Source organism: Notamacropus eugenii, chromosome 1 (assembly GCF_028372415.1).
Source record: "Notamacropus eugenii isolate mMacEug1 chromosome 1, mMacEug1.pri_v2, whole genome shotgun sequence".
Taxonomy (NCBI): Eukaryota; Metazoa; Chordata; class Mammalia; order Diprotodontia; family Macropodidae; genus Notamacropus; species Notamacropus eugenii.
The window spans coordinates 287,047,197-287,073,094 of NC_092872.1; the positions used below are offsets into that span (position 1 = coordinate 287,047,197).

The following is a 25,898-nucleotide window of genomic DNA, read 5'->3' on the forward strand; positions in this document are numbered from 1 at the left end:
CTGGAGATCTGATAAGGAAATGCATGTACCTCTTTTAACAGAAGGTGGGGATTATAGGGGTAAGTGAGGCATAGACTTAAGGCCAATTGACATTGTTTAACTATTTTTCTTTCCTCAAGGAAGAGTTCACTGATAATGGAAGATGGGTAGGGTTTAAAGGGAAAATACTGTAGCATAAATAAAAAAGTGGCAAAATTTTAAAATAATGATAATTTGGCAATACTGACAAACTCTCTAAGATTTTTTTTTAATCTGATTCACTTAAGCTACATTTAAAAATTTGATTCCATTGCCTTCCTGGGTGAGTTCCTTCCCAGGGATTTAGAATCGTGATGTTTTCTTATCAAGGCAATGATGTTTCCCTTAAGGAGTATTAATATGTGAGTAATTTGTTTGTCAGGTACATCTACTTATGAAAGAAACTATAAGAACACCCTCTGGGGTCTGATGGAACAGAGCAGCAGAAGGAACAGTCTACCTAATAAGCAGAACTTCTTTAGCATCCAAAATCCAGCTGAGCATGACATGGCATCTGAAGCAATTAGGCCCACTGGTTAGCCTACTGGACTTGCACTCAGTTGTGAGGATTAAAGTAGGTCCTAGTATGACGTGACAAAATCCTGAAAAGTAAAGCTCAACCAATTAGGTAGGTGGGTTTGAGCTGATGAGACAGAAGCTACTGATACAAATTAATTACCCCAGTGCCCGACTCTCAAAATGACAGTCCCTATTAAAATCAGCCCAGATTGAGGCTGTGATGGGGAATGCAGGAGGCACCTCTGGTTTTTTCTGCTTGGATTCATAATTACATCCAAGTCGCAAAGTGGAGCTTGAGTCTGGTCTACTCTGAGGTTCCAAAGGTCTGCTTCATGGTGAGGAACCTAGGGGCTGGCCAGCAATAATGCCCACAAGCATTACTCTTCCTTGACCAAAGGATGGACTTACAATACAGCCATGGCTAAAGATTCTGTTCATAATATATTAAACATCTGCTCAAAACAGAGCTAACAAATGCACTCTCCAATGTCTGAATTACCATTGAATAAAAACAGCATTCAGAGCATCTTGCCCATTCTCCAATCTCATTTTCAAGCTCTAGACTCAATCTCAGTACTCCACATGAGTAGTATATTTGGAACCAGAAATGCTGCCACCCGAAATGCTGCCACCCTCTGTGCCTGTACAGATTCAGAATCTTTAAGTATTAGGAGCAGAGCTCAGAGACGGGGAGCCTCTGGAATCATCCAAAACTAAGAATATACTAATCACATTGGCCTGATCTATAAGCATACCCAAGAAAAACTCTGACTGGACCTTGAGGCTTCTGCATGAACAGCAGCGTAAATCTGGATCATTGCAGGGGATGCCTGAGAACAGTGAAGGTGGTTGGGGGCACCAAACAGGTGGTTTGCAGGGTCAGTGCTCTGGCCAGGACCCTGCAGAGAGAAACCAAGGCATCTCCATTGAGGCTAGGGGGCAAAAGAGGCATGCCCTGCTTTCTCTATTCAAGATAGGGATGGGAACCATGTCATTGCTGGTGTAAAGGAGAACCTCTCTACCCATGCAGGTTGGCACCTGATCTGCAGCTTTTTGTCTTAGAGTTTCTAAGAGGAGACAGAGTCAGGTTCAGGGGCCCACAGATTCCTCTGGAAAGTAATTGAAATGTTAGGGTGTGATACGATGAGAATGGCTGTCATCATCAGTGGGTTGGATGAAATGGCCATTCAAAATTCTGTAGTTCTATGGATCACCAGGGTGAGCCTTTCACTGCTGCAACATTGTGTGCCAGGCACTGTGTTGAATACTGAGCACATGAAGACAAAACACAGTTCATGCCCTCAGATAGTGCATGTTCTAATGGAAAAGAGAGGGTGTGAATAACCAGCCCAAAGCTTCCTTTCCTAGCAGGTCATCCCCAAGCTTCCAGCAACTACAATCCAGCTCCATGCTGGCCCATTCCTCCAATGCACCACTGCCTTTCCATTCTGGGCATTGCACTGGCTTCCCACCATGCCTGGAAAGCACTGTTCCCTCATCTCTGCCTCTCAATATCCCTGACTTCTTCTAGACACATCTCAGAGTCCACCTTCTACAGAAAGTCTGTCCTGGTTCACCTCAACTGCCACTACCACTAGTGCCTTCTCTTTTCATGTTGTTTTTATCTACTCTCTATATATCTTCTATGATTTTCCTTGCACGCTATCTCCCTAATTAGACTTTGAACTCCCAGAGTGCAAGGATGGGTTTTTGCCTATTTCTGTATCTCCAGCCCTAAGCAAAGTGCCTGGCACATAGTAAGCATTTAATAAATGCTTGTTTATTGACTGATTGAAAAGATTAGCGTAATGAGGTCAGGGCTTTCCCCCCAGTTTTTTCATAGAAAAAAAGTCTGAAAAATCCCAGATGAATTTTCACCAAATCAGATGACTGTAAACTTTCTGGGAATGATGGCTAGGTCAGCTGGCACAGTGATGGGTACAGTGGACAGCTAGGAAATACTTGTTGATTGACCAAAGGACTGACTGGTCAAATGAGTGAGCACTGCCAATGTGGCCCCATTCTCACCCTACCCTTTCACTAGAGGCTAGGAGGACCAAAGAGCACAATGGGAAGGAGTGAGTATTCCTGGCAATGCCAGCAAGGACCAAGTAAGTCTAGCACCAGTGAAGAATGAGCAAGGACATGTCCAAGACTTGTCCATGATCTCCAGTTGAATTATGCAACTAGGGAACAGAACCACCTACGGAGAGGCCATCTTGGCCTATTCACCCCTAAAATGTATTTGTTCATTTTTCCAAGCCCTAATAATAATAACAATGGCAAGAACTAGCATTTGCACAGTGCTTTATTTGATCCTCACAACAATTTTTTATCCCCAATTTTGCAGATAAGAAAACTGAGGTTGAGGGAGGTTAAGTCACATAGCTAGTCAGTTTCTGAAGCTGGATTTGAACTCAGGTCTTCCTGACACCAGGTCTAGCACTCTATCTGTTGGACCACCGAGGTGCCTCTACAACATCTGTGTCATCACTGACTGGCACTAACTCAATATTTTAAGAGGGTAAGTGAAACAATGTAGTTCAACTGATCTGGCGCCCCTTAGAGGGTCACTTTCAAAATGCTGCTACTGTTCCTGATTATGGTGACAATGGTGATGATGGTAGTAGTGGTGATGATAATGGTGGTGATGGTGGTGGTGGTGATGATGATGGTAGTGGTAGTGGTGGTGGTGATGATGATGATGATGGTGGTGGTAGTGTTGGTGGTGATGATGGTGGTGGTGATGGTAGTGGTAGTGGTGGTAATGATGATGATGGTGGTAGTGATGGTGGTGGCGATGGTAGTGGTTGTGATGGTAATGATGATGATGGTGATGGTGGTGGTGATGATGTTGGTGGTGGTGGTGGTAGTGATGGAGACGATTTAAGAACTGATATGAGTGAGAATCTTTCTGAGAGAGACCAGGAGACACTTCAGAGCCCTGGAAAGCTTAGTTGTTACTGGTGGTCAGCATCCCATTCTTCCCAAGTATCCAAGTTCAATAGAGAAAAAAGTTCCCATACCTCTCTGAGAGAGGACTTGGGTATTTAATTGAGCTCCTGGCAGTATAAGGACCATGGAGTCAAATCACACAAGCACTAGAGGACTGTAATCAGCGGTATTGTAGAGGGTGTGCTTTCTTACTTGTGGGTTTGGCAAACTGGCCACTGAGGCACCTTTCAACTCAGAGGTTCTGGGATTCTGTTACTCTCCATTACTCTTCACCAGAGGTGGACAGTTTAAAACCATCTCAGGGACCCTGTAATCATCATCAGTGATGCTATATTTCACCTGGATTTTTAATTGCTTCATCTTAATTTCCTTCATTATAATATTGATTGCTTAGTTCACATACTGATATCTCAAAGATGGTACAAGGATATTTTCACTTTGGGAGATTTTCTTCTATGGAGGAAGAGAGAAATTGAGGAGAGTTTGGCCTTGTGAAAGGTCCAGGACTTTTCCGTGACTTATTCATAACTTGTCCTATTAAAGGCTAAAAGCTGGTTGGAGTCAATTCAATACCAATGCATAGACATGAGCCAGCAACTCCAAAGCTACTCCACATCCAGCACTCAGGCTAAGTGTGGAAGCTTCCATTCACCTTCTCATCCCTCTAAATCTGAAATGTTTTCCTTTGCTTGAAGCTTGGGGGGGGACAAGAGTAGCTAACATACTTATAACATTTTACAATTCCCAAAGCGATCTACATATGTTAATTAGTTTGAACTTTACCGCAACCTTATGAGGTTAGTATGACAGGTATTATTATCCCATTTTATGGATGAGGAAGCTGTGGCTAAGGGATCCTGAGTGACTTGTCCATGCCCCCACAGCTAGAAAGTGTCAGAGATGGGATTTGAACCAGGTCTTCTTGAATCCAAGGCTGGCCTTCTATCCAGCATACCAAGACACTGCCAGTGTGAAAAGTCATGGAGCCTGGGAGAGACGCTGAAGGACTGGGGAAGGGCAAAGGTTATCCTAATTTCCAAAAAGAAGAAATGAAGTCCCCAATAATTATAAACCACTTCAACTCCTGGCAAAATTCTAAAGGGAAGTTTAATGGCTTTCCAGAAAAGGCAGAAGCAGTTATAAAGAGGCAGTATGGTTTCATCCAGAAGGAGTCAAGCCAGACTCATTTCATTAGCATTTTGGGACTGGACTTACAGACTGGCAGATCCAGGAAATGTTGTCCATTGTTTCTCTTGATTGTTGTGAATCATTTGACCAAATTTCTCATGTCCTTATTGTAGATAAGATGAAGAGGTATGGTCCAGCCAGTAGTGCAGGTAGGGAGATTTAGAACTTGAATGGCTGGATCACAAGAATAGTCATCAATGTTTCCATGTCATCTTGGCAGGAGACCTTCAGGGCAGGGCTCCAAGGTGCAGGACAACATTTTATACAGTGACTTGGATAAAGGCATGTATGATGTGCTCTTTAAATCTATGTAGAACTAGGAGGAATAGATAACACATTGAAAAACAGAGTCAGCATCTAGAAAGATCTCAACAGGCCTAGAACGTCCAGCTAAGCAAAATAAAATTACATTTAACAGGAAAAAATATAAACCTTGATATGGGTTCAAGAGATCATAAATCTGATTCAATGAAGATTTATTAAATGCTGTCTATAGGGGAAGAGCTATGTCAGGCAATGGGATATAAAGGCAAATATTAAAACACTTCCTGAGACTACAGAGTTTACCTTTTATTGGAAAAATGAATACAGCCACAAATATCATAAAATTTGCAATCAACTTCCTTGAATGTGAAAAAATCAGGGAGTTCAGGACAACCCATGTACAAAGACTGAGCCCCATGGTGGGAAATCCACCTTCCAGTTCAAGTGTGTGCACCACTCAAGAACTATAGATACAAGATGGAGGTGACCTGGTGAAGCAGAAGGTCTCTGAGAAAGATCTTGGGGCTTAATTGAGCCACAAGTTCACAACAGCATGAACGGTGAATGGTGTGAACAGTGCCAACAGTGAATAGTGTGAATAGCTGTAGCTGGGTTTGTGAAGGACCTGGAGATTCTGCCATGTGAACATCAGGTAAAGGAAATAGGTGTGCTTTGACTAAAGATGAGAAGGTCTGATGCAGAACTGGGGCAAAGCACTGGTGAATAACAAATGGTATCTGAATATCAGGTATCTGAAAGACCATCTCGATGAGGAGAGATTAGAATAGTTTTGTTTGACTCCAGAGGTTTGGCATTAGGAAGCCCTTCCTCCCATTGGGAGCCTTTCTGAAGCAGCCTAACGAGGGCTGGGCTTCTCTTTATGGTCATCTTTCAGCAGAGGCTTGGGTGCCATTTGTGGTGAGGCAATAGATAGCATTCTTGTTCAGACATCACTCACACTACTGACCTGTTTCCCAGGCTGAGATTATGGGATTCTCTTCATGGCCCCAGAGTCCTACTTTTAAAAAAGCCTGACCTCTGGGATGAGCAGGTCTAACAAGACAAAAGTTCTTATATTAGTGGGGAAAACCAGAAATTCCAAGCACTCAAACTCACCTAGTTTAAAAGAGGTTTCTCCTTTCAACTTCAAATATTGAGGAACCCCTTGCCCCTTTTGTAAGAGGATGAGAGATTAAGAGCTGGAAACATCATCAGATATTAGAGTTTGACCTGGGGTGTGCCGTAGAGGTTATTAAGTCTCATCTGCCCATTTCACAGCTAAGTAAAGAGAGAGTCAGAGAGTCAAGCCACATGATTTACCCATGGTCACCCAGGAATGCACAAGATGTGGCTGGGTTAGGATTTGAACCCAAGTTCTCTCTCCTACCTAGGACTTATTCCATTGCACCACCCTGACTCCAATTTTCAGTGCTGGGAATGGGTAGGGATCAACCCAAGATTCACTTTGAGCTGAGTTTCAGGTGGCTGCTAGGAGCAGTGGGTATTAGCTATCCCTTGACCTTCCACACCAGTCTCTCCAGAACACTACCCTTCCCTCTGTCCACTCTTCCCATATATTCCCCTCCCTATCACACTCTCCAGAGAACATTTTCCCAAGTGCAAATATTCTGGTCCTTGCTTTAAAACACTATTACTGCAAGAGCAAAGTGATAAATATTGTGAGGATAGTCATTAAAATTCATTAGGTATCTGGGTGAAATTCTAGATGCCCCCAGGGAATGGGTGACTCAGGAGCATCTTTGGAGTGCCAGTGAACAGGGGCAACCTGGCTAAACAGCCTGGGGCTGGTCGAAGCCCAGGAGGGAACTGGCAGAATTGTTGCCTGGCCCTGGTGATTGTGGAGGCTTCATCAGCATGTCTGAGAAGGGAGAATTTTTCTCCATTCAAGTGTTCTTGTCTGTTCTTCCTAGTTCATTCATTGTCTCATTATTCTTCACCATACCTGGGTGGACTCTCGCCATGGAACTTCCTTCAGCTCCTGCTCTCACTGGCTGTTCAGCTCCCCTTGCTTCATATTGTCTTCTCCCATTAGAATATAAATTCCTTAAGGGAACAAGTTTCTTTCTTATTGCTCCTATCCATGTCCCCAGTACTCGGCACTGTGCCTGGCACACTTATTAAATTAGTGTTGACTGACTGACTAGTTGGTTCCCCTCTTGGGCACATCAGAGGATGCCTGTTGGGTGCAGAGGAAGATACATGTGGAGTCACCAAAACCTAGAATTTAACTGGAAGTTTTAGGGTGTATGGGGTACTCAGGGAGGATTAGCATCTCTTGGGTGAGGGTTTCCTGAGCCCTTTTCAGGGCTGCTCATCCACCTTTGGGCTCCAGCTTTCACCCAACCCTTTCTTGTGGCTCCAAGAAGCAACAGCATTTGTAGCTAACATGCCTCAGTAAAACCATCTCAGCAGATGGGCTAAATTAAGATGGGGGTAAACCGATGGGTCTCAAACATCTCGAGTTACGGGGTGTCCCAAGCATGGTAAAAATTCCCTGGCAGAATGGACAGATGAGAACCATTTGTTCCAGTAGCCATCACAGCAGCTGAAACAGGCGTGGAGCACAAAGAGCTTGATCAGACATACTAAGGTCACTCAGTGCATTCTGGGTCATCACCAGTCATCTTGATTTTTGTCTTGCCTCAGACTTCAATGGCTCTGGAAGGGAGAGTGAGGTTGATAACTGTGTGCAACTATGCCTCACTTAAGTCCAATTCACACACAAGTCATGATGTCACCCTTATGATGTCATTGGTCCTCTTCAAAAAGGAAGGATGAACAACAGCTGTAAGTTTAATGGTGTGTAATGCTTTAAAACTATCCTTTTATGGCCAGCTGAAACTTGGAAAATCCTCCCTCTTTGGGACAATCAGTTAGAATTTACTTTGAGTGGAGTTGAGACATTGTGGTTTCATCATTGTCAGAAGACAGATGTTACCTGGAGAGAAGAAAAAAGCCATTGACTGAAGTAGAAAAGGGAAGCCCTCCAGTCCCTGGCAGAAGGGAGATGACAAGTGGGCCAGAACAATAGATAACAATGGAAAAGCGTTTGAGTTTTTGTTGGCAAAGCAGAGAGTGAAGGTGATTTTCCAGGCACCAGAAGGATCACAAGACTCACCTGAGGACAGTGTCATCTGGAGAAATGGAGCTTGGGTCAGTGTGAGCAGGCCAAGGTTACTCTGCAGAAAATTTCTTACTCTCCTGGGTGGACAAAGAGAGCCCAGGGACATACAGTTGCCATGTGAATGCTCCTAGCCCTGGGTTCTGGACCAATTTCCAGCTGGGCATCATTGATTCTATTATTTTAAAAAATGTTGAATGAGATTTCTTTTGTGAAAATGCTTTCTTTGATGGCCAATTCCATGGGCTTAATGGTAAGGAAAGCATTTATTCTTCACTTCCTTTAAAACCAGCCATGAGGATGGATGTCTAAGAAAACTACCTTGGAAAGCTAGAAGGGCTTCATTTCAAAGTAAAGGAAATGAAGATTTAGCATGAGAAGCTGGGTGTTTTTAGTTTTGAAATGGAGCATGAAATAGCAGGTGAGTTCCCTAAGCTTGTGGGGTGCAAGTTATGTCTCTGGAGCAGAGTTAAACAAAGTGCAAAATGCTGGACTCTGCCCTTTCTACAGCCTTGGAGAAGACCATTGAAATTCAGGATTCCAGACACCATTGAGTTCAGCTCCCCATCTTATAGATGAGTAACCTGAGGCTCAAAGAATTCAAATGACTGACCAAGACCACACCATGTTTTCGAAGTGCTTCTTATCTACCATTCTGAACTAAATTTGTGTACCCTTTAAAATACAGGTGAATTGTCTTGGATTAGATCTTATCCCAAGTATTAGTTCAAAAAATAAAAGAAAGGAATGCTATGGAACTTTAAATTTCTTAAGAATAAATTATTGAATTGAAAATGGTTAGAGGAATAATTAACTCAAAAAATGATCATCTGAAAGCTGGAGTGTGCTGGAATTGGCTTGTACAGGCTCCCAAGATCTAACAATTTACCTTTCAGTATGAGCATTTGCACAATGGAAATCTGCAAATGCTACAAGTCAGAGCTTGAGGTATTGTTTCGTTGATTGCCTAGATTTAAGAAAGTGATGGAGAATATGTGCCTGATGCAGGTTAAAATTAAGATTGTGTCTGCATTTTTGGAGAGCTGGTTTTTAAAATATTTAAAACATTTCCCAGCACACCTCTGAAAGCCACACAAAGTGTATTAATTACAGCCTGCCTTTATAGCTTCTGAAAAGCAAGGCTAAGAAAGGAATCCTGTAGACCAGACAAAGAGAAGCAACTCAAAATAACAGGATGGTTTTATTTTTTCAGTTCACATCTGTTATTTCATTGATATAGGTTTAGGTGATTGGCCAAGGGTCACACACCCCTGATGCATGTGTTTGAGGCAAGCATGGAACTCTGGGCTCTCCTGACTCCAGAATTGGTTTTCCATCCATGACACCAAGAGTCCATCAGGATGGAAAGAAGAAAGACAAAAGTGAACATCAGGAGAATATCACTGATTAACATATAATTGAAGGAATAGGAAGCCGGGATTCCCAGGACTGGGAGGGATTTGGGACATTATTTGATCTACTCTGCAAATGCATCAGCTTCTGAAAGGCAGAAATGATAAGCCTGGCATTGGGGAAAGTTAGAATTTCATTGTTAGTCTAATGAGGATGTGTTGGAAGAGCTGCTGTTTCCACAATTCATTAAACTTTAATCATGATAAAATCATAGTAACAGAGGTCAACATTGCTAGGGAGCTTCAGTTTGTTTAATTTAGTTTAAAATTTGCAATGAATAATATGATCTTTTCCAGCCCCTCAATAACCCTGTGCTAAATACTCCAGGTATTATGGTACCTACTCTATGGATTAAGACCTTCAAGATCAGTGAGGTGAATCACTGCAAGCATTAGAGGTGGAGCCTGAACTCAGATTTCCCCTCTCCAGGAAAAGCATTCTTACAAGCCCATGACCTAGTCAAGGCACGTATTTTCACCTTCACTCGGTGGCAGGAAGAGCCACCACTGCAAGCGCCCTTTTTCCCCTGTTCCTGCTGACCCTGGTCATCCTTCAACCCAGGAGGAGTTGCTAGGCAGAAACAAGAACAACATCATTACTATTGCACGTTAAGGTTTGCAAAGAGCTTTACAAATATTGCATTTTATCTTCACAACAGTTCTGGAAAGTAGGTGCTGTTATTATTTCTATTTTATAGATGAGGAAACTAAGGCAGACAGGTCAAGTGACTAGACTGGAGTTACATAGCTAGTCAGTGTCTGAGGCTGAATTTGAACTTGGTATTCTGGACAGGTGTTGCAACATGCAGGTGTACTGCAACATCCAGTTGTCTTCATATGTCTTCATAGCTTTCAGGTAGGTCTCTCTGCCTCCATTCCAATCCATCTTTCATTTGCCTACCAAAGCAACCTTTCTAAAGCATGGGGCTGACTACATCAAACTCTTCCCCCATTTAATAAAGTCTTGTGGCTTTAAGGGAAGCTTGGTGGCAGAGTAGAAAGAGCTCCAGGCCTAGAGGCAAGAGGACCTGAATCCAACTGGGCTCAGATACTTCCTAGTTATGTGACCCTGGGTAAGTCACTTCACCCTGTTGGCCTCATCTACACAATGAGCCAGAGAAGGAAATGGCAAACCATTCCAGTGTCTCTGACAAGAAAACTCCAAATGGGGTCATGAAGAGTCAGACAACTGAAACAACTGAACAACAACAGTGAAGTGGATCCCTGTTAACTCCAAGATCAAACATAAAATTCTCTGGTTGGGTTTTAAAGCCCTTTGTAATCCAGCTTCTTCACACTTTTCCAGTCTTCTCATGTCTCTCTCCCCTATGTGTAGTGTCCCTGGCCTCTTTGCTGTTCTTCACTTAAAACATCCCATCATCCCTCAAGCCTGGAACCCTCCCCCTCATTGCCTCCTCCCAGCTTTCCTGGCTTCCTTCAAGTCCCAGCTGAAATCCTACTTTCTTCAAGAAGCCTTTCCTGGACCCACTTAATGCCTTCTCTAAGAGATTACTTCCCATTTACCGTATATGTATATACATATATACATATGTGTGTATCTATATCTTGTTTATATGGAGTGGCTTGCTTGTTGTCTCCTGCTTTAAACTACAAGTCCATCAAAAGTAATGGCTACTTTTGCTTTTCTTTGCATCCTCATCTCTTAGTACAGTGCCTGAAACACAGTAAGAGCTTAATTAATCCTTACTGACTGGCTGGCTGACCCTAGCTCCTCATCTTCCCCCTTGCCTGGACAGCTCACAGGGTTTAGATGAGATGGAGGTCAACACCACCATTCTTCTGATGAGCTGGAAAACCACCAGGCCTTAGCTTCTCAGCTGTCTTCAGGCCCTACATTCTCTTCCCTGCCACCTTCCCCATCCCCTCTCACACAGACACACAGACACACACAGTCATCTTAACTCTCTGGGCCTTTCCATCTGCCTTGCAGCTGAATTTCCTTTTGGGTATTGTTGGAGGATGAGCTCTTTGAGCCCAGAGACTGCCTCCCTATTCTATTTGCATGCCTGACACCTAGGATTGTGGTTGGTGCATAGTAAGTGTTTAATCCAAACTTTTTCATTCATTCACCTTCATTCATGAAAAATCAGAGGCTCTGTGAAGTGAACTGCCCTAATCCAAGTCCAGCCTGAGGCAAATGCCATTGTGGGAACTCAGGGAAAGACCACCAAGCATCCATTAGGCCCATTTTCCAGCAGAAGGTGTCTTGTCATTAATCCAAGAAGAACACTATTGGATGTCCATCAGACATTGGAAAAAGAACTGTTTGTGCTAACATGAAAAGGCGCCAGATCTCCAGTGGGAAGTCCATCTACTATCCCCTTGAATGGGGAAGAATAATGCACTTATCATATTGAGTTGAGGTGTCTTTTATGTACCATCCCATAGGGCTATTGCTGACTGAATCTGCCTGGGGGACAAGAATGAAAGAAGGAGGGTTTTGAAAGAGGGTCACTACTGTAATGAGATCCTGGATGGAGAGAGAGTTGGTATTGGGTTGGATAATAGAGCATTACATCGCAAATGGAAATGGGAAAGAGACATGTTCTCCTTGTTGGCACACTGATATGGTATGCCTCCAACCTAGTTAGAGCTTTATCATTCATACGGGATTCTTCATTCAATGGAGATACAGGATATTAGTGATGGAAAGGGCCTTAGACATCACCTAATCCAACTTGATCATTATGCAGATGAGGAAACTGAGGTCTTCTGAGAGGAGACTTTCAAGGTCACACAAATAGTTAACAGTAGAATTGAACTGGAATGTACCTCCAGGAAAAGAGTCTTTCCCTCCACTACATACTACCACAAAGGCAGTTAGGTGGTACAGTGGATAGAGCACTGGGCTTGGAATCAGGAAGACTAATCTTCATGAGTTCAAATCCAGCCTCTGATACTATCTAGTTGTGTGATCCTGGACAAGTCACCTAACCCTGAATGCCCCAGCTCATTTTTTAAAAAAAATCAACTGGAGAAGAAAATGGCAAACCACTCGAGTATTTTTGCCAAAAAAAAAACCCCAAATGGAATTGTGAAGAGTTGGACAGAAGAGGAATGACCTGACAACAACAAGAAGCAAAATGCATCATGGTTGTCCTGGAAAAAATCTTCATCATGGAGAACAATGGAATTCTTCTGGGGCTTACATGAGTCTAAATCTGGTTCCCCTATATTTCATAGAAGACTTTGGCTGGTACATGTGCTGGGAAGCTTCCTGGGGCTCATGGTGACTTTGGGGGCTGAAAGTTGAATCTCCTTGGCAAGCTACCGAAGGATGAAAAAGCAAGTGATTCTGGGACCTCTTCCTATGGTAGGGTCCAGAATCATCCCCAGAGTCACCTGGGTACCACAGGTTAGGAAGAACAGTCATGAGCTGAGGGCAGCTATGAAGGTGATGGGCCTTGGAGCCACATCAGGATCAATTAAGGAAACTGAGCGATAGACAAAAGGCTTCAGAAGCTGGGGCACAGTAGCCGTCTTCAAGCAATATAAAGGCCAACACATGGAAGAGCGGTGAGCCTTGTTCTGGTGGGCCCCAAAGGCAATGAGTAGAAGGTTTGAAGGAAAAATGCTCTCCTGGACTGTTACCCCAAAGTAAAATGAGCTTTCATGGCCCTGGGGGCAGAGTTGGGGACAGACAGGTTCCTTTTTAGTAGAGACTTTCAACCCCAAACCAGCTGACTGCCCACTGAGTGGATTGCAGGAATGGGGACCCTTGGCGAGAATTGAGTGAGACACCTGCTCAACCCCCTTTGATGGGGAGATTCTGCAGTTCCAGGAGGAGTGGCAGAGCCCCTCTATTTCTCATCTTTTCTATAGCATCTCCCTCATAGAAACAGTCCCTTAAAATGGGCAGGACGGTTCTCCTAAGAAATCTGTGAGCTGTGCTCTGTTCCTTACAATATTACAATAGGATTGTTCTCTCTTTCTCAATTCATGCCCCAGGAAACCACCCTGAAAAGGCCAGCCTCAACAGCATTGTCACTTGGCAGCTGACCCAAGATACCAGGGACTCATTTTTGCGTATGCATGCACATAAATCTATATTCATGGGATGAAAGTTCAAATGTATCATTTACTTTTTTGTCTTACGTGAAAATCTGCCTTAAAAATGATGCAGAGTTCCTCCAACTAAAAGCAAACATACTAAGTGAGTTCGTTTGGCAGTTCTTGGGGACATGCCTCTTTCATTTTAGAGGAGGGAAACAGTCACCTGGCCTGCTTCTTGGTGGGGTAAAACACCACTCCCTGAGAACTGACATTAAAACGTTCCAACCAAGGAGGGGAAGAGTTCAGATTTAAGACTATCTCACCAAAAATCAGGTTCATTGCCCTGGGTGCCAGATTATTGATCATCCAAATTCCCTCATCTTTACCATGGGTGGCAAAGTCCTTTGCAAATATTGCAATTTATTTTCACAACAACCCTGGGAGTTAGGTGCTACTATTCTCCTCATTTTATATACGTGAGAAGTGAGACAGAGATTAAGTGACATGCCCAGGATCACATAGCTGGGAAGTGTCTAAGGTCAAAACTGACCTTGGACCTTCCTGACTTTATTAGGCTCAGTGCTCAGTCCACTCAGACACCCAACTGCTTCTAATTACTTGTTGGATTTAATTTTCAGTCCTGCAAAGAAACCTCCAAGTGAGTGTTCTTTCACAGTTAGAAATGTCCACATAAACTGAGGATCTCTTTCAGGTATTAATTATATTCATTGACCTTTATATTGATTTTATCATTAATTGCTGAAATATCCATAAGTTATAAGCTACTGTGATTTTGTTATGCCTGGAATACATTCACAGCAGTAATAAAAACCCTAAGAGCCATAACTTATAAAGCATTTTAAATTTTCTGAAGAGTTAATTGTCTACCCTGAAGGCTTTCTGAGGGGCCTTTGGAACATACCCAGATCGCCTAACATGGAGGCACCCTATATTCTCTACCACATGGGTGAGAACATCCTCCTTTGATTGACTGTGTAATAAGAATGGCTTTGTCTTTGAAACTGGTCAGACTGAGACAGTCTCTCCTCTCTCTCTGACTGTCTGTCTGTCTCTCTGTCTCTGTCTATCTGTCTGTCTGTCTGTCTGTCTGTCTGTCTGTCTGTCTGTCTCTCTCTCTCTCTCTCTCTCTCTCTCTCTCTCTCTCTCTCTCTCTCTCGTCTGTCTGTTTTCTCCTGGTTCACAATTTTTCCTACTGTATCCAGAGGGTGAAGATCCCAGGTAACCCACAGCATGGATGCCATGGACTGAACCAGTGAGAGGAGACAGATTCCTTTGCTTGCTCTGACCAATGGGGATGTTTGTTTCTGTTCTATATAATGTCTCTATTTCAGGTACCAGTGGTGATTCCTACATGCCCTGGGAGCTGGAGCCCTGGTCCTCTGGGAGGCAGTATTACAGGCCTGATGATGCAATTAGCCAGCCCACCGGGGAAGCTGGGAGAAGCCAGGATATCTGGGACTGGAACATGAAGGGGGTTTTGGACTTAGAACTAGGAGACTGTTTCATAGGAAGAGAGCTAAGCTAGGAACCTAATAACCTCTTTTCCTCCCTAGAAACTAAGATAGTGCAAAGGAGGAAAATGATTAATCCCCCAATTTGGGGGAGTAAGTTTATATATTTGTGATTCTAGCTTTTGAAGTAAATATTTCTTGGTAAAGGCCAATTCAGCTGTTAGAGGCTAAATGGAGTTGGTGTGCAGGGGACCATCTCTATACTTGGGGGAATTCCACTGTCGGGGGTTGTAGCCAGGGACAGATATTCTAAAGGCCCCCCACAGCCCTTCAGGGCATTTTAGAACCCTGGGGGGAGGGCAAGATGTAACTCAGCTGACCTTTTGGCAGTGAGGGCCAGGATGGTGGGTGCTACATGCCCAGATCTCATTTGAGGCTCCCAACAACTTTTTGCACTGGCTACTACAGATATTCCTGTCTGCATTTAATACTTAAAACACTGAGTCTGAGGAAGTCAAATAGCTTGGTGATGATCACAAAGCTAAAGCAGGCTGTGAATCCAAGTCAACCTGCCTATCATCTCTCATCAATGATGCGGAAGCCTCCGTCTTCGTCTCTAACAACACATGTCCAAAGTCGCACTCAGTGTCTTCTCTTAAAGCCCTCCTTTTATCTCTCTGGCCTTTTAGATGGTCAGTGAATGAACATCCTCAACTTGTCACTCCCCTTCACTATCCACACCCAATCAGCTGTGTGGGTTTGAGCACTGGATTGGAGGGAGGAAAACTTGAGTTTGAAGCTTACCTTAGACACTTACCAGCTGTGCAAACCTGAGCAAAACATTTCACCTCTCTCAGCCTCAATTTTCTCATCTGTAAAGTGGGGATAATAAGAGCACCTGCCTCACAGAGTTGCTGTGACGATCAAACGAGCAACATGTAAAGTGCCTCCCAAACCTTAAAGAGAGACATAAGTGATAGCAATGATGATGAGGATGGCGATGAGACCTTTCTCATTCCACCCAGTTTCAAGTGCTCCCCCCCACAAAAGTGTGTGTGCGCTGCATATTTGTTGCACTCTTTATCTGTTTACTTATTTGTATGTTTGACTTCTTCTTGTTCGTGTTTGATGTCTTCCGTAGACTGGCAGCTCCATGTGGGCAGGGGTTCTTCCTTCTTTCCAGTGCCTGGCATGGGGTCCGGTATATAATAGCTGCTCGATAAATACTGGAACTGACTTGCCTTCCCCCGCTCTCCGCACCTCTTGATGCTCCTCACCTTCACCAAGCCTGATGTCTACCAACTTGGTGCCCCGCTTCTCTCCATGTTGTATGCGCTGTAAAAACGGAGCCTCTCAGCCTGTGCCTGCCTCGGAATCTCCCCCGCTACAACTTGTAATGTGTTTGCTGCTCCAACAGGCTCTCTGTGCGGAAATTTCCAGTACAACAGTAAGACCCATACGCAGAGAACACTTTCCCCGCTTTCTCTGAAATGCAATTAGAAATGATTATGTTTGTAAGGCTATTGGGATTCCAAGTTCTTCCAATTACCAAGGAGTTTTCCCTAATTTGAAATTTGTCCCGCCTTGTGGACCCCAGAGAATCTTTACAAACTATCCCAGTGTTTAACTGAGAATTAGAACCCCGGAAACGTCTCAGAGCAGGGAGATGCCAAGAGGGGATCTGAGGTGTAATATTGAGGTAATAAAAACATTTCAGGCCATATCCAAATAAATAAAAGGGAGAAAAGAGCCAGTATCAAATAGCATGCTAAATAGGCTGCTATTGTAGCTACCCAGGGAGAAGAGAGTATCTCTGATGACATCACAAAGGGATTGGGTGGGAACGGATGAAAAGGCAAAAGGGGTTGAGGCGCCCCAAGTCGCACTCCTGGGCTTCAGGCATTTCTACCGCTTTATTTGTTAGCATTTTGCGAATGTTCCCATCAAAACTTCACCTTCCATGATTTGTCCATATTCCATGGCTAGCTGAGCTTCCAACAGTCAGACTGTTGAAGCAGACATGTATTTATCTGAAAAACTATCTCACAGGCAGAACTGGGGAGAGAGGTGGTGGGAATTGGCCCTGTTTTGTCACGCTTCAGGCTGGGCCTGGACTGGACCACACACAGCTCATTACCTTTGTTTATTCCTGGAATGAGCAGAGAGGAGAGTAAACTTAAAAAAGTTTAGCTGCTGCTTTTAGTTTGTCAGCCATGGTCATTTCCTGATGGCAAAGACAATGAGCAAAATGCCTACAGATGACAGCATAGAGAATATGCTATGCCCTCTGGTCCCCAGCTCTGCCAAGAGGAGGAAGGTTTGTTTCACTTAATCAGAGTCTAGCCCCCTTTTTTGTATTGGTTTCATTGATACAACTAAAGTCATTTTGTAAATTGTTCTTTTGGTTCTGCTTACATCATTCCTCATCTACTTATCCAAATCTTTCCATTTTTTCTGAAATTATCATAGCTACCATCTCTTATGCCACAATCATTTTCCATTACATTGAAATCTGTAAATTTGGGGCCTTTTCCTTCACAGCAAACACTCTCTCTTTTTTTGAGGGGTGGGTGGAGGCAGGCAGGCTTAGCTGTCCTAACAAATACTGTTCTGAATGGTATATAAGAACTTTTCCTTTCTGTCTTTGGCTTCTTTGGTGGATATGATTATTCATTTATTTTATGCCACTTACAAGAAGAAATACATTTTTAAAAGCACTGAAAAATAAGAATATGTTCTAAAAGAAATCTTAAGCAGGGAAGAAAGTATTTGAAGAGAATAAAAATATCGAAGCAAGTACTTTGATTATCAAAAAACTCAACATGTTCAGCAAAACAGAAAAGCAACAATCAAACACATCCACACCAAGGGAGCCTGAAATGTTGGCTTTGCCTCTTTAGCAGCTTAGATTGAATGCTAATTTGGGCCTCCAGGAATGCAGGGCTTATGAGTCTGAGAAAACCCTAAAAATTCCCCCTGGAACCCTTCTTGGTCTCCCTCTTAGGTACAAGGGAGACAGACTGATTCTGGAACCATTTTGCCAGTTCTTTTCAGAACCTGGGTAGTTTTCTGGATTTTATGCATTACACAAGAAGGAGGCCATTTTCAAAAGATTCTTATGGGGCTTTTTGTTTTAGACACTTTGATATATGAAGATAATACATGAAGAAAAAACATCATTTTAGCTGAAGAAAAAGAGGGCTTTTTCAGTTCCACCCCCACCCCCACCAGGTCTTGCTAAGTAGTGTTCTAAGGTGGTCTGTGTGGATAAATATAGCTGTCACAGGGCATGATGAGAATTAAAGAAATGTGCACACCCAAACCCAAACAGTAGGTGAGCATAGGAAATTTGTTGCTAAGGTGAAAGCAAAGCAATTTCAAAGACATATTTGACTTAGGGGCTTCTTGCCATACTGGCTGGGTGCTATTATAGGTCTGACTCATAAAGAAGCTAAAATATCTTTCAGGCCATTGGCTATCTCACAAAAGAGTTGTGATAGTTACCCAGCCAAGAATAATCTGGCTACAGTAAGTCAACAGATGATAGTAATGGTTCCTTAGAGAACCAGCAAATATCAATGTGTTTGGAGAAAATAGGCCAGCAAATGACCTCAGCAGCTTGTAGTTCAATAGAGAAAGCAATCCTATGGATGGAGTTAGCAACACTGAGGGAGAAAAGCAAACAGCATCTTCAGAAGCAGGAAGATTTTCAAGCTGGGATGTGGCCTGAGGTATGTGAAGGATGCGGGCTACATCTCTGCCCTATATGTGTTTCCTCTCTCACTGGTGGCAAGGGAATCTGTCTGGAAATGTGTCCCTTACATCTATGATTTGGGGTGTGGTGTGGATCTTCATCACTATTCATACTTGTATTCTATTCAATTAAAATACTTTGTTTTAAATTTATGTGGGGACTTGTGAACTGTGGTTTTGGAGAGGTTAACCAAGAGATTGACGTTGCTGCTGCTGTTTGTCCTTCGTTCTCAAAGAGGACCATGACATCAGGGAGGTGATGCTGACATGCAAGTGAATTGGATGTCAGTGAGGGAGGGCTATATAAAGTCACCAGCCTCACTTTCTTCTCTGGCACCATTAACCAAGAGGTGCTATTTACTTCAGTGCTATTTCCATACTTTCTATAAAAAAATAACTGGTCATTGATGTTAGGCTCCAAGTGTGGTGGCTCCAGTTTGTTTGATTTGAAAAGAATTTATTCTTTTCCATCTTTTGTTTGTATGTTCTCTTCCTTTTCCATCTTTTCCTTCTTTTGTTTTAGTATGTATTCATTCTAGTTTTATTTTAAATACCCTCAAGGCAAACAATAAGCACGTTGTCCACACCTGATAGAGAGATGATGGACTCAAGGTGCAGAATGAGAAATATACTTTCAGACACAGTCAACATAAGAATTTGTTTTGTTTGATTATGAGTATTTGTTACAAGGCTTTTCTTTGTCTTTTTTTTGTTTTAACTTGAAGAGAGAGGTAGACTAGCTATAAAGTTGTCCAAAAAAAGGTAGGAAAAGACTCATTGAAGCATTTTTAAATGTACATAAAAAAGAGAAGGCCAAAAAAACAGACAAGCAAGACTGCTTTAAAGGTGATATGCTGAATTGATGATGTCCTTAAAAAGAAAAGCAAATGGTACATAATAGAAATTCATTGTATCTTGTACAATTCTCTTTTTCGGTTTTACTTTGTTTATGGAAATTTTCATTGTGTTTGGTGTTTGTTAAATTCAGACTAAAAATAAAGTTATATTTAAACAATAAAATCCCATTACAATGTTTTTGTTTAATCGGGTCTCTTGCCAAACAGAATTTTTCACCCACTTTTTCTTATTCTTTTATGAGGCAATGTTGATAACAATCTTTCCACCTCCGCTGTTGTGCATAACCAATGAGTTAAAATTCTAAACTATTGCTGCCCTTCACTGTCATATTTCTCTACTTGGATGGTAAATCAAGTATGTGTTGCTTAAGTTGTTGGCTAGAAACTTTTGGTTTTTTCATCATGGTGATTGATTTATATTAATTCAACTTCTGCATATGATTTAATTTTCTGTGACAATGTTCATTGTTCCATCCATTTCAAATAACTTACTGAAATAGGTTGAGTTAGAATGGTTTTAATGGTCTGGATGTCATTCTCTCTCTCTCCCTCTCCCTCTCTTTCTTCCTCTCTTTCTCTGTCTCTATCTCTCTGTTTTTATTGTTTCACCTAGATTTCTATTAATTTTGATTTTTGCTTTACAAGTTGCTAGTCTGATTGTGGACAAACAACCAATTCAGTAATGACTCCCACATTGTTAATGAATTGTCTGCTACATATATTATCAATTTCACAATAATTTGGCTCTTGTTACGTCTAGTGCATTCCACCTTTTTTCTACATAAAGCATCTATAAGGTGTAAGGGTGAGGCTTCTGTGCAGTCCACCAAGTTGGGGTCATTCAGATCTCTTACTCTTGAAGCACATTTTCTAGTAGTCCTTTCTCCATTCTCATCTCTTTCCATCTTTTCATTGAAGTCATCAAGAATCAAAGAATATTCAACTGCACCTGTGATCTCCCCTCCAATGATGCAGACATCATATCCATCATAACTGGCCCACCCATGAAGGACTGAAATTACCTACAGAAGCTCTAAACTAAAATATGGTGGGCCTTCCACACTCTTTTCTCACATTGTGAAGTTACCAAAGTACCTCAAAACCTATCAGTCTGCCTTGATTTATTCTAGTTGACAAATAGATCTTAGAGAGGCATGGTTTGATGTGAGGTCTGACATCCATCCTACTCCACCGCCTCATGAAGCCCTCTGCCTGGCCTGTCCTCTCCACTCCTAGACTATCTCCTTACTCCAGATTAGAATCTTCTCATCTTTCTGGTGGAACATCACAATGGCCTCCAAACTGACTCCCCACCTTCAGTCTCTCTTCCCCATAACTAAAAAAATTAACCATATAACTAACTCCATCCACAGTCTGGCTGCAACTACCTCTCCAGTCTTAGTTCAAATTATTCCTGCTCATTACTTGGTTTGGTCAGGATGACTTGCTAGATATTCCCTGTACCCAACATGCCATCTCCCACTTCTGTATATTTATACAAGGAATCTCCCATTTCTGGAATGTTGTGCTCTATCACCTCTGCCTGGAAGAATTTCTGGCATCCTTCAAAGCACAGCTTCCAGAACCCCTCCTCCAAGAGGCTTTTTTTGGGTTACCCCAGCTAGTAGCCCTCCTTGCCTCCTGAAATTCCTTTCATTATTTTGCACTTACCCTTATTGACTGTTCTTCCTCTGTACAATAGATTATAAAGTGCATGAGGCAGGGTTTATTCTTTTGTCTGGGTATTTCTGGTGCCTAGTACTGTGCCTGGGAATTTGTAATTACTTTGTTGAAATGAGCTGAAATAATAGGAACTGAAGTGAATTGAGGAGGAAGTTGTTCATGACAGAGGAATTAAGGAAGGCTTTCTGGAGGTGGTAGCAATTCAGTTGAACTTGAAAACAGAGGTACAGATTCAACAAATAAAACAGGAGGAGAATACCTTGAGGCCACCTGGCAGACAAACTACAGAGAGGACCAGAAGACCCTTGTTTCTTAGTTGCTAAATCAAATGATTTCTCAGTCCTCAGTCTTCCTGACCTTGCAAACCCTAGCCCCATCCTTTAGGAACCTCTCTGCTCCCGGAGGTTTGGGGTATTTCTCCTTGTTCTTCTATATCTCTGACCCACTCATTCCTAGTTTTCTTCATTCATTCAGCATCCATATCCTGTCACCTAAACTTTACTGTCATTCAGCCCTTGAGTCATGTTCAACAATTCATGAAAATACTGTCCAGGGGGTTTTCTTGGCAAAGACACGTCAGTGGTTTGCCATTTCCTTCTATAATGGATTAAGGCAAACAGGGTTAAGTGAGTTGTCTAGGGTCACACAGCTAGTAGGTGACTGAGGCCAGATTTGAACTCAGGTCCTCTTTACTTCAGGCCCAGCAGTCTATTCACTGAGCCATTACACTGCTCCACCTAAACTTAAGCACCCTCAAATCTCCAGCCTGGGCCCTGGCCTTTTCTCACCCTGAAGCTTCTGTCCTGATGTTCTCTCACCTCCCATTGACTCATTTATCAACTTTCTATAGATGGCTTGTGGGGCAGCTAGGTGGTGCAGTAGATAGAGCACCAATGCAGTAGTCAGGAGGACCTGAATTCAAATCTCACCTCAGACACTTGACACTCACTAGCTGTATGACCTTGGGCAAGTCACTTAACCCCAGTTGCTTCATCCTGGGTTATCTCCAGTCATCTCAATGAATATCTGGTCACTAGATTCAGATGGCTCTGGAGGAGAAGTGAGGCTGGTGACCTGCACACTCAAAAAACAAAGTCAAGTGCAAGTCATGTCATTACTTCTCTGATGGCATGGTCTTCTTCTGCAACAAAGGATGAACATATACATACAGATGGCTTCCATATCTATACACAGTCCAAATCTATTTTCTTTGTTCCAGTTCTGTGTCACTTACTGGACATTTCCAATGGAATCTCAATCTTAACATGTCCAACAGAACCAATTACCTTCTCCCCTAAACCATCCTTCTCCTCTAAACTTCCCCATTTATAGCAAGATGAAGGCCATCTGTCTAGACTCCCAGGTTTTCATGACAGAATAAGTCTTGATTCTTTTCTCTTCCTCACAAGACTAAACCCACAACCAGTTGTCAAATTGTGTACATCATGTCTCTCAACCTATCCCCTTGCCTAAACTTTCACAGTCACTCCTCCAGCTCAGTTCCCCACCCAACCACCTATGGGGTTCTTAACCTGGGGTATTTGAGCTTGGCTTAAAATATATACACATTCAGGCAGTGTAAAGGCAGAGATTGCCTGAGCTGTCCTAAACACTTCCCCTAAAAATAAAAACTATAATATAATGCCTCAAAACAAAATATGGAATGTGGAACAAACAAAAGGATGGGACAAAATAATTTTGTAGCCCAAGAAAACTTAGAAGCTCAGCAGGAAGGTCACCAGAGAGAGTAGAGTGCAGTTCAGTGCAGCTCACACCCTGGCAAGTCAGCCAGGATGACTGGCTAGGTGACTTGGGGGTGACTGAATCATCAGACTCTCAGCACACAGACGGTAAGGGGGTTGAAAACCTACTCAGAAGATTAAAAGGGATACTTTGCTGTCCCTGGGAGCAGCATTCTATTGCATTGCCCATATGTTGTCCCAGGTCACAGTCAGGGAAAGAAGGAGCACTAGCAGAAGTGGTGACCCTGGTCACAGTTCCAGGAAAAAAAAGAGTGCTTGTGGTTACTCACAGACCAATGCATAGGCCAGAAGAGTAGGAAACACATTGCTCCTTAGATCATGCCACCTTGGGATAACTGAGATTGGTCTCAGGCCCCAAAAGAATTCCTAGAAGAGCTCAAAAAGGATTTTAAACATTAATTCCAAAGATAGAGGAAAAATTGGGAAGTTAGAGTGATACAAGAAAATCATGAAAAAAGGAGTCAACAGCTTAGTAAAAGAGGCACAAAAAATACATAAGAACATAATATCTTAAAAAACAGAATAGACCAAATGGTAAGAAAGGCACAAAAATATACTGAGAAGATGAATTCCCTAAAGAGAAGAACTGGCTAAATGGAGAAAGATGTAAAAAAATTCACTGAAGAGAACTCTGTAATAACCAGAATTGGCCAAATGGATAAAGACATACAAAATTCATTGAAGAAAAGAATTCCTTAAGAAGTAGAATTTGCCAAATTGAAAAAGAGGCACAAAAACTCACTGAAGAAAATGATTCCTTAAAAACTAGAACTGAGCAAATTGAAGCTAATGACTCCACAAGATATCAAGAAACAATAAAGCAAAATCAAAACAAGAGAAAAAAAGAAGAAAATGTGAATATCTCATTGGAAAAACAACTGACCTGGAAAATAGATTCAGGAGAGATAATTTAAGGATTATTGAACTACCTGAAAACCATGATCAAAAAAAGAGCCTAGACATCATCTTTCAAGAAATTATCAAGGAAAACTGCATTGATAATCTAGAATCAGAGGATAAAATAGTCATTGACAGAATCCACCAATCACCTCCTGAAAGATACCCCAAAATGAAAACTTCCAGGAATATTATAGCCAAATTCCAGTACTCCCAGGTCAAGGAGAAAATATTACAAACAGCCATAAAGAAATAATTCAAATATCATGAAGTCACAGTCAGAATAACATAAGATTTAGCAGGGTCTTCATTAAAGAACTGAAAGGCTTGGAATATGATTTTCTGGGGGGACAAAGGAGCTAGGATTATAATCAAGAATCATCTGCCCAACAAAACTGAAAAAATATAAAAAATGAATATTTAATAAAATAGAGGACTTTCAAGCAGTTTCACTTGTCCATTTTGTGAGGCATAGTTTAGTTAAAGCTAAATAAAATCCACAAAGTCACTCCACTGAGCATATGGTATCTGCAATATATTGAAAAACACTGAAAGGGAACCAGTGAATATGAGAAGCCAATGCCAACCCCACTCACAACTTTGTCTCAAGATACACAGCATTCTGTAAATAACCTGTGATTACCTGGCATTTGGACCAGGTGAGGATAACAATGTTAGTCAGAACATTAAATATAATGCTTCATTTCTTTATTATTTTTAGATAAAGTAAACAAAGAGGAATCCTCGTATTTTCTTTCTGTACCTCACAGGACCATTTTGAGGACTCCTTGGGGTACACACATTCTGATTTGGGGATCCTATTTTGGTCCAACCCCCTCAGTTTGCAACTGAAGGAACTAACCATGGGTGTCCCTTAGGTTCTGTCCTGGCCCCTTTTCTCCTCTCCCTTCAGACTACTTCACTTGGGGATCTCATCAGCTTCCATGGATTTAATGACCATCTCTATGCTTCAATTTCTTAGATCTATCTATCCTGCTTCCTTTTTTCTGCTGACCTAATCTCAAATCTCCAGTGCCTTGCAAGCATATTGAACTGGATGTTCAGCAGACAGATACCAGGTCTGGTTCAAAAGAGCAAAACATGTTTCTATTGGAAACTTGAAACTGGGGCTCTGGAGATCTTCTGGGAAAAGGATGTAGCAATGATCTGGAAATCATCCAGATGGTAGGTGCCATGTGCTCCATAAGAACAGGAAGAAATTACTTTTCTATGAATTTTATACCTATTCTCTTGACGTTTTTCTTTGCAAACTGCTTGTATCATGTGACAATCATTCCCAAGCTCCTTGGCCTCAGGGCCCCTTCTACACTTCTAAAAATTATTAAGGTTCTCAGAATTTGAATTATATGGATCATATCTATCAATATTTACTATATTAGAAATTAAAGTGATCATCAATAATGACAATGAAATTAAAATAATAGTAAATGTGTAATTATTAATCCATTTAAAAATAACAATAATAAACATATTACACGTTAACTGAAATAATACATTTTTGTGAAAAATAACTATTTTACAAAACTAAAAACTATTTCATGATAAAAGTGGCATTGCTTTACATTTTTGTAAATTGCTTTAATGTTTGGCTAAATAGAAGGCAGCTGGACTCTTCTATCTACTTCTGCATTTATTCTGTTGTGATGCGTTGGTCAGGACTGCTCATGGCCAAGAAAGTATTTGGATAGAAATACTAAATAGGAAGATTTCACGCCATCTCTTATGATTTCTCTCTAAAAAAGGTTCAAGTCAGTCAGTCAATTGACAAGCACTTACCATGTTCCAGGCACTGTGCTTAGCTCTGTGAGTACAAATATAAGCAGAAACAAAGACTGTTTCTGTCCTCAAAGACCTTACAGTCCAATGGCAGAAGCTATTATCTGCATTTTGAGAAAGAATTGATAAATGGAAGTATGTATAGAATAATTTTGCAAATACAT

The 25,898-nt window shown here is 41.9% G+C and overlaps 1 protein-coding gene across 2 annotated transcripts in view; it reads right to left on the minus strand.

The window, feature by feature from the left end:
- Nucleotides 1-4,574: 4,574 nt before the first annotated feature.
- Nucleotides 4,575-25,898, minus strand: part of C1H10orf143 (chromosome 1 C10orf143 homolog) — a 74,142-nt gene continuing 52,818 nt past the window's right edge. For both annotated transcript variants that reach the window (XM_072629094.1, XM_072629092.1), the window contains exon 4: nucleotides 4,575-16,469. In XM_072629094.1, coding sequence (XP_072485195.1) covers nucleotides 16,338-16,469 — 132 coding nt within the window. In that variant the 3' untranslated portion in view covers nucleotides 4,575-16,337. The remainder of the gene's footprint in view (nucleotides 16,470-25,898) is intronic.